Source organism: Cydia pomonella, chromosome 20 (assembly GCF_033807575.1).
Source record: "Cydia pomonella isolate Wapato2018A chromosome 20, ilCydPomo1, whole genome shotgun sequence".
Classification (NCBI taxonomy): Eukaryota; Metazoa; Arthropoda; class Insecta; order Lepidoptera; family Tortricidae; genus Cydia; species Cydia pomonella.
The window spans coordinates 6,230,180-6,240,282 of NC_084722.1; the positions used below are offsets into that span (position 1 = coordinate 6,230,180).

Here is a 10,103-nt window from a genome sequence, read left to right on the forward strand (position 1 = left end):
AAAATTTTAAAATACAATGCAATTGCCTATTTTGTAAAAACATGCCATACGACCAAATAAATATTTAAACTTAACTCCTAACTTAAACCTATTTAATATTTTTTTGGAATTCACCCCATTCAACCCAAACGACAAAAAAACTCGAACAAATTGGGTCATTTGTGGGCCACATGATCGTATAGAGTTAAACGTCAAACTTCTGTGAAATAATGACGTTTAAAATAACACTAGCACAGTCTGTGCTATTAAAATCAGTGCAGAGTTGTCTTGGTCTGACTCTTTGTAGCTTAAAGTTTGTATATAAAGATGTATGTTAACAAGACAAGTTCTAAATGCTTAGAGATTGTGGCTCTTAAAATTAAACCTGAAATGTATTAATGCAAGGGCTTATATGGATGCAAATGGTCTCACAAAAGAAGAAACCGCGAGGATAAGTGGAGGAGAAAATTCCTAATGGCCGGAGCAGCACCCGTTTATGAGTAAAACACGAATCTAGACATATTTTGCCGCCGAATTGTCATATTTAATCTTATTTAACTTGTACTATATCCAAAAGGTACCTTAATATGAATTCATACTCAAAGTTGTAAAAAATGGCCGCCATTTTCAATTTCCTTATTTTTGGTATGATCAAATTAAAATCTGAAAACGCCTTTTCTAATCCACCAAACGGATGCTCTTGCTAACTTTCAAGTAATTTAAGGGGCTCCTCGCGGTTTCCATCGATTTTTGACAATTTTTAAGTCGTTACTCCTACATTTGCATTACAGATAGAATAATAAGAGAAATGGCTGTCGGTTTTTTAATCTTTTATCTCTATTCTGGTCCGGAATTTGAAAGGAATGAATCCTTATTTTTTTAGGATATTTTTAAACATTGTTTCACGGTTTTCGTTACTCGATTGTTGTGAAGGTTCTTACATATACGAAATCTACATACTCGTATTAGGGTTCGTTCTCTAAAAACTGTTCATAAATTACCTCGAAGACAATTAATGAACTTTGCAGTACATATGGGATAGTATATTGCTTAAAGCCGTCGCTGTTAATATGATAAGCTAGTTACAAAAAACATTACAAAACTAAGGGATTCAGATCGAAGGTCATTAGCACCTTAATGTCGGTCTAAAATGAGATCGTAAATGGGAGCTACTTTTTGGCAGAGGGTTCGTATGACTCTTAAACGCTAAAATGAGAGAGAGTGTAATTTAAATTTAAATTAAAATATATTAAATTTATTTGTCAGTATATCTTATACCTTTAAACGAGCAATTCTTGTATATATATTTATTTATATATATATATATATATATTTCTGTGATCTCGGAAACGGTTCTAACGATTTCGCTCAAATTTGGTATATGGGGGTTTTTGGGGGTATACAATCTATCTAGATTATTCTTATGTTTGGGAAAACGCAGGTTTTCGAGTTTTCATGCGTTTTTCTTTCGACGCAGAATATGGTCGCTAATTTCGTGTTGCTGGTCACTGTCCGTCTGGTCCAGCGGGTTAAGACGCGGACTGCTAAACGAGTGTTACGGGTTCGAATCTCGCCCGGTGACTAACTTTTGTTTTTTTTTATATATATGTTCAAGTTTATATATTCTTTAAAATTTTTATTGTTTTAGACAAGTTTAATTTAGTAAAAAAATGTAGTTAAGATTATCACCTATACACCACCATATTACAATAAATAGTTATACCCGAGCAAAGCTCGGTCGCCCAGGTACTGGTACATTGATTTGATCTTAAATTAGAATTATTGCAAGATCCATCATATTCTACCATGAAGGTGGTGTACAAATATTTTTAATTATATCTATTTCTTACATACTTACATATCTTTAGTTTACACAATGTATTAAAACAAAACTAGGAACAATAAAACAGCTAAACTTTGAAACTAATGACTATAATCTGATAAACTCGTTTACACTATAAAAACAATGTTTGACTAGGTAAGAACCTAATTACTTTTTTTATAATGTGGTTGGTTTATTTTTATATCATCAGGTAATAAAGGTATTTACATAAAGTAAAAGTGAGTATTAATGGCATAAAAAAACATTGGTTACAGATCCCTGGACAGTCTACCCCACCCCGGGACGATTTAGAACCTCTACCTTTAGTACTGCAGTTGATATTTTACGCTCTATTCATCATCATAGTGTTGCCGGCCATACTTTTGAACTCTATGGTTATTGGCATCATTCTGTGCGTCGGGAAGATGAGGAGAAATGCCACTAATTATCCTATAGGTAAGTACTTGCCCTGTCGAATAAAATAAGACACGGTAATAAGTAAGAGAACAAATTTTAAAGATGCTCTACATTTTTCTCAAAGCCTAAAGTGGAAATGGGCCGGCCTTATTGCAAGATAGAGCGATGACAGATGGACATCAACTGCAACAAAATGGGTAGGACTTCATGGCTCTAGGGGCAAAGGTCTGCCAAATAACAGGTGGCAGAATGAAATAGTCTCAATTGCGGGTCAAAATTGGAAAAATACGGCAAAAAACAGAGACAAATGGAATTCTTTGGAGAAGGCTTTTACTCGAAGGGGGTCCATTTAATATAAGTTACTTAGCTATTTATTTGTAATAAATAATATTAGTTAAATTACTACATGAAAATGTAATATATAACTTCAAATTCAAAATTACTATTATTTATTTTATGTTAACGAGTTCTTAAATTTTCATATTTTGTAACTTATAATTTTAAGAAATTAATAAAGCTTTTTAGGGTTCCGTACCAAAAAGGTACAAAAAGGAACCCTTATGGTGCGACTCTGTCCGTCCGTCCATCTGTCACAACACTAAATACATATCTCGAGAACCACTTACGATATCGAATTCAAATTGTAACAGTTATGAACAATGCTTACCCGGACACATTGAAAGTTTTTTTTTAATTGATAACTATGGAAAATGCCTAATATGAAGGGGGGAAAAATTTCAGTCTTACTCACTAGACTTTGAACCCCCCCCCCCCCCCCCCTTCATATTCATCATTAGAAAGAGCTCAAATTGTACATTCCAAAACACTTTTTTCTTTTTTTTTCGTAGTGATAAAAAAAATATTAATGGTTGAAAATGTGAACAAAATACCACCCCCTCCCCCCTTAACTCCGAAGTTTACCGAAGAAAAATTATATTTTTTTTACACAATATTAACATTACTATAAATTTAACTGGAAAAATATAATCATACCTCTATTTTGTTAACTTTTTTTTAATTAACAAAACATATTTCCGAATTCGGTTTGCAATTTAACCAACTTTACGTGTGTTTCTTACCTACACTTGAAATTTCTATGAGACTACAATAAAGATACCTTTTTTCAAATAAAAGAACAATTTTTGAAATCACAATCACATGATAGAGAATTATCCTCTAAAACCAACATACGTGCATTACATCGCGCAAATCAGTTAGACAAATTGCCGATAGACGGCGCTGTACACAATTATATAGGCAGTATAGGTACTTCTTATAAAAAGTCTTTCGCCTTTATAGTTTATACGAGATAATTCAAAGTTTGTACGGAACTCTCGGTGCGCGAGTATAACGAACTTGCACTTGGCCGGGTTTAGTATGTAAATAGTAAAGTACTAAAAAATTTTTAGGCACATAATGCAAACCTTCAATTTTACCTAGTAGGAGGTACGTACATATTATTTAGGTTACCGTAAAAACCCGTTTTTGGAGAAAACGCGTTTTTCCTAGTTAAAAGTAGGTAGTTTTCGTTATCGCCTTGGTGAAAACGCGTTTTCACTAGTTTTCCGAAACGCCATGGTGAAAACTAGTTTTTACGAGTACTAGGATTTTTCCGTCATAACTAGTTTTCGCAAAGTTCCTTCACCACCACCAAAAGTAGTTTTCACTAGTTATTCAAAATTGGTAAATCTTTGAGCGTTGATAAGACGATAATAAAAAAGCCTAATATTTTATTAGGTACCTATACTGAATCACATCCTTGCAAAAATATTTGTAAACGGACTAGTCACATTCAGTGGCAACCCAAGTAGCACACGGGGTGGGAAATAGCTCGTATATCATATCTATTTAGATACTTAAGTGAAATATATAGCCATGACTAAGTTCTATATAGGTGGAAAGAACCCATATAGACCCAATATAGACCAAAAAGGAGAAAAATTGCAGCCTATTTTTGGTTCTAAATTGAATCCATAAGAGATCTCTCGATTACCTTAAGTGGCAATTAGAACTATGGGTGACAGTTATGCGCAGTGAACGATTTATATTGAACGAATGAATGTATTACAATTTCAGTTCGGTCAAGGAGTGATAAATGAGACGCCCAATTTCCTTTGAGTGGCGTGGCAACAATTAAGACAATAAGTTGTGTTTTTTAAAAGTGAATGTGATCTGCCATTTTAATTTTGGATGTACATATCTGTTTGGTAAAGTGATGAAAACTTCACGTTATACAGGAATTGAAATAAGCACGAAATCCTTGCGAATGATTTTTTACTGTGAAACTATAGTATGGTTTCTTTGTAAATTTCGATGCGCCTTTGATTTGATCCAGGAATATTTAAAAGGAGAGTGCTAAATCAAATGAGGAATTGATACTGATAAGAAATAAAACTGTTAAAAACCTGACCTAATGATTGTAGGTTACGTACAATGTTAAAGTAACATCGTCACAACTATCAAAGGTCTGTGATTATGCGTCAGTGTGGTAAAATTCTGTTTAAAATAATTCATTTTCAAGGACTCCATTTGTAAACATGGCGGAACAAAAAATATTTTACAGTGTTTATTTTCACTTATTTGTTCTCTATTTAGAACTATCAGGTCTGAAAATTACTTATTTGTATCTTGCGAGTGGCAAAGCAGTGAATGTTATTGACAGAGGAGGCGCCGCAATAGGAAAAATAAATCTGGGGGCAGGGTAGTGCCCCCGCCAAGACGAGCAAAGCGAAGCGCATGGCCTACCTTTTCTAAAAGCGCTTCGTCGTTTTTTTGAACCCTCATAACTTGGGTATGGATTATACTAGATAAACAAAATTCTCGGGGTATAATGTCAATAGTAGACTTATTAAGCATAAATAAATTCAGATGCATAGCTCTCATACTTAAGATTTTGTTCGTATCGGAAAAAACCCGATTTCGTCACTGACTCACTTCACTCACTCACTGATGATCACCAAAACCCTTGGGGTACTTCCTGAAGTCCTAGGAAGCAAAAATTTGGTATGTAGCATAGTATTAGTATACAAACAACAAAAGAAATAAAAAAAAATTGGAAATTTATAGCCCTTAAGGGGGTGAAAAGGGGGGTGGAATTTTGTATGGGGAATCAATAACCGCTCAACCGATTTAGATGAAATTTAGTGTGTAGATAGTTTTTCCTATAGGGAGGGATATAGAATAGTTATCAACCCCATAATCACTCGTAAAGGTGAAAAGGGAAGGAAAAGGGCATTAGGGGGAATAGAGGAAAGTTTGTAGGGGGATCAGTAAAAAAAGAAGATTGTATAAAAGATGCCCCCAGATACGTATTTCGGGATTTTTAATAGTAAATTTCCCCCAACCATTATATATGTATCTGGTAAATATTTAACTATTTGGTTGTACCCATTGGTATGTATTTCATTGTAATGTGTAATCTTCTGATTCCTGTAATGTATTCGTGCACTACCTGTCACTAAAGCTTTTTGTTCTTTATATCCTGCTACCCTAAGGTTGTCTGGAAGAGATCGCTCACAGCGATAAGAACGCCTGTTGCTACCTTTATTTACATTGTAAATCTGTTACTGAATTTTTCTTCTGTGGTCCAATAAAGTGTATTTACTCTACTTACTTTACCATTTATATTAGGGGATGGAAGATTGTCATAAGCAACTTACAAAAAGAAGTGAAATCCTATCAAAAACATTTTCATGGAAAATGTTGCCTAGACGAAACCATAAGGCTCGCACCGTCAAAAAGTTATCAGATTTCTTGTAGAGCCAAGCTTCTAACTCTACAAGCCCTTACTTCACAAACTCTACACCTTAGTCAAAATATGTGGCTTGGCCGTTTCGTTACTACAGGTATACTTAGTGAATAAATTTTGCACCTTACGCCCATGTGACAGTAGCGAAACGGCCATGCCACATATTTTGACTCTTGTTGTAGAGTTTCTGAAGTTAGGGCTTGTAGAGTTAGAAGCTTGTCTCTACGAGAAGTCTGATAACATTTTGACAGTGCGAGCCTTATGGTTTCGTCTTGGCAACATTTTCATGAAAATGTTTTTGATAGGATATTATGTATATAACCTAATTTTGGAACTGTTAGATCGTTAGTGGTTTAAAATAAGTGAAAATAACTGCTTTTGGTTTTCAAGAACCTCCTATTGAGACTTAATTATGCGTTGGAGTGGCAATAAGAGTATTTCTAGCCCTTAAAGTTGCAATCACTTTAGGTTCCAAAAGGGCCGTAAAATTATCTCTTTAGCCACTATTGGTGATATACTACTCTATTATACTAGTCATTTGGAATTAAAAGTTCCAAATAAGGGTATGTTCCCACTTATATGTAGAAGTTGCTTATAAGTGACTTTAGGGCCTTATATAGCACTATTGCCTCTTATTCAGTGACAATTAAAACCTGCATGCAACTTTAAGTAGCAAAATCGACTTTACCCAACCATAAGTAATAAAGTAGAAACAATAAACGTTCCTAAGCAACTACAAGTGACAGGATGAACTCATATACGATTTTGAGTTGTGTTTAAAGGTATAAGTTTTATCAAACACTGTTAAACCACTCATTTAGAACATAAAGCTATAAGATAAGCTGCATAATTCACTAATGTGCTGCTTGGGAAGTATATGAAGAAATAACTAACTAAAATATTCTCTAATATGTATTTATTTTTCATTGCATAGTAAGTAATCTTAGTCTCGGGTAGTTTGTGTATAAGTTCGAATCTTGCTGTGTTGTTTTTTTTTTTCATTGTATTTAATCAATCTTTGAGATAAAACAACAGACAAGAGAAATCTCTCTGGGAAATCACTCTTTACATCCACTTAGATATTTCAGGGCCGTAAACTTATCGAGGTCCCTAATGGAGGAGAGAGCATTAATTTAATGCATTTGTTTACTTACCGCTCCCTAGTAAAGTATACTTTCGAAGGTTTTAGCTACATCACGAAGGCGACATTTATTTTGCTTGACAATGGAAATAGGATTTTATTGATGATCAAAAATGTTCTGTAATATGCCTGAAAACATCACAAATAATTGGTTTTAACTCATTCACCGTTTCATTTGTTGAATCGTGTACTAACCCTAAGTAGGTAGGTAATTTATATATAAACACGTTTTTAATTTTTTACCTTATAAATAACATGATGACTTGAAAGACATATGCGACCTATTGAATACTGATTATGTATTTATTCCGCTTTAAACATATTTTTTATTTTATAATAAGTGACATTTATCCATAAAATGCTGTGTACCTACTAGTATTAGTTGAATATGTACCTAACTCAAAATGACCTGTAAAACATTGACTTTTACCAATAAATTTCTTGTATATTGTATCTTGTACCGTAAACGCGATCTACGGGCTACGAGCGCGGGAATGATACGGGAAAAATCTTTTGTAGCGAAAAACGTCTACGAACAGAAAATTTGCCTATTAACAGGTTGCTGGCAGTGAATGTGCTAAGTAGAATCCTAGAGAGCTAATGTCTCTTCTTGGTCAAAAGTATAAGTATAACGAAATAATGTACCAACCAAATAAGGCTACACCTTTCGTCTTTTTCATCTATCAGTTGACCTATCCTTCTAAGGCCCAGTCATACAAATCCAAAATGTTTGAGTGAATTTTTAACTTTTACCCAAATACGGGACAAAATGGACACCTAGGCTCTCCGACATGTCGGGAGATTGAATAGAAATAGGTACGTGAGTTAAACCGTAAAACAATTTTTTGCCAAAAATGCCATTTCTGATACAAACTTTTATGGCTGACTGTACTTTTCTTTCAACAGGAAAGTAATATCATTACTCATCAAGACAATTCTACCAAACCCGAACGCAATTAGATTGTGTTCTTTTTTCTTAGAGTTCCTATGGTGCTGTGACCATCATCAGTTCAGCTCGATGGTAATATAATATTGCATTGTCACCCAAATTACATATAAGTACCTATAGTATCAGCTCAAGCTCGGAAACGTTCGTGTTTGTAATCCTAATTCAGATAACCTCAGTACTTTTTGTACTGAGACTGACTGAAACAGCATAACACATAGATATATTCTATGACCTGAGGCATAACATGTTCGTGCGTTTCCGTGAAAATACGCTGATAAAGGATTGTTCACTACATCTGTAACTAGATACATTAAACAAAAGCTTTTAAGAGGAAATACCAGCTAAGCCCCTTTTCAGATTTGAGAATTCTAGGTAAATATCTCCGTCGCGCTGATAGGAGCAGCTCCTAAAATTAGTGCGATAAGGAGGTATGCATTTGCGCAGCTTAGGCAAAAATCCTGCATAAAAATCTCAGAAATCCAAGTTTCGTTCTCGATATTTTCCTCCTCCAAAACTTAACCAAATTAAACAAAGTTTGTAGTAGGGAACGGAATGATAAATAAATTATCTGTGTCTGACCGTTTTGATTTTTGCGTTTATTGTTGCCGATTTTCGTCTATTTACGGCGTATTTATTTGGCCGGTTTTCACACTTTTTGAAGTAACCCGTTTCTTATAAAAACAAAAATGTCAAAAAAAGCAAAATGTTACAGACACAAGTACCGGTAATATTGAACTCATATAAAAAAATAATCATCTGAGGCCAAAATCCCGACAGGAAAATATCAAGAACGGTTGTATGGAATTCCCACAAACACCTAATGTTTCCTCTTAATAATTGAGTCTGTCAACATTTATTTTCAGTCAGCCTCGCCCTATTGGACCTCCTACAGTCCTTCTGTAACACGCCGTGGAACTTCTTATCCATGCTGCATGGCAATTGGCACTGGACCGAGGACTACGAGTGGAACGAGCAATTGTGCAAGATTGACCAGTTCCTGTCGAATGCTTCCATCGCCGCTTGCGTGTTCACGCTGCTAGCGACCAGTATCGACCGGTGAGATTTTTCAAAAATGTCCCGTAAAACGGTAGCGCAATCGGACCAACCTTGAAATCTCTGGAACAGTCCTGAAATTTGCTAAGTATATAGATTAAAGGCCCATTTTTCATGCCCACAGCATTTGACATTTGGGGACTTCAAGGAATCGCAGCCATCATGGAAAATGTGTACCACCCTAGAAAAATTTGCGTTTTACTATAAATCTACGCTCTCTATGAAAATATGGTGTCAAGCAACATTAAAGCTTATTAAATTCTACACAAAATAGTTCTAGATATCTTTGCGGAAAAATACACGCTACGAATACAAATATAAGCTACAGGGTGTACTGAATCATCAGTACTTAAACCCATAACCCTTCTTTCTGGCTAAGTCGCAGTCGAGTAAAATGTAGATATTGGGGTAGATCATGTACAAATGTATGGTAAAAAGTGGAATTCATATTCCTACATGTTTCCTATTAAGAGGATATCTGAGTTCAGCAAGGATTTTCTATTACAAGATGTATTTTTCCGCAAAGATATCTAGGACTATTTTTATAGAATTTAATAAGCTTTAATATTGCCTTACACCATATTTTCATAGAGAACGTAACATTTAGAGTAAAACGCAAATTTCTCCAGGGTGGTACACATTTTCTATGATGGCTGCGATTCTTCGAGTCTTCTCCCCAAATGTCAATTAGTGTGGGCATGAAAAAGGGGCCTTTAATCTATATAGATACCAAATTTCAGAACTGTTCCAGAGATTTCGAGGTTGGTTCCATTCAGATTGTGCTTATATATATTTGATATGATAACATTCATTTGAATATGATTTGTAATGTTTTATAAGCACAGTTAGTATTTTTGCCACTTGCTCCCAAAAAACAAATGACTGTTACTTTACAGGTACAGAGTCTTATGCAAGCCATTGTGTATCACGCAATCCAAAAGAAAGATGGCTACGATCCTGGTGGGCATCTGGGTAGTCAGTTTTACCGTTAGCA

The 10,103-nt window shown here is 34.7% G+C and overlaps 1 protein-coding gene across 1 annotated transcript; it reads left to right on the forward strand.

The window, feature by feature from the left end:
• The first annotated feature begins 1,877 nt into the window (after positions 1-1,877).
• On the forward strand, positions 1,878-9,451 carry LOC133529149 (tachykinin-like peptides receptor 99D). The gene is made up of 2 exons (XM_061866788.1): positions 1,878-2,257; positions 8,920-9,451. The coding sequence occupies exons 1-2, from the start codon at positions 2,194-2,196 to the stop codon at positions 9,114-9,116; spliced, it is 261 nt and encodes an 86-aa protein (XP_061722772.1). The 5' UTR covers positions 1,878-2,193; the 3' UTR covers positions 9,117-9,451.
• The last annotated feature ends 652 nt before the right edge of the window (positions 9,452-10,103 follow it).

Bases quoted from the DNA above. Each gene is read 5' to 3' on its own strand.
- LOC133529149 (XM_061866788.1), top strand. From the start codon at position 2,194: ATGGTTATTGGCATCATTCTGTGCGTCGGGAAGATGAGGAGAAATGCC. The intron at 2,258-8,919 runs GTAAGTACTTGC...ATTTATTTTCAG, and splicing joins TGCCACTAATTATCCTATAG to TCAGCCTCGCCCTATTGGAC.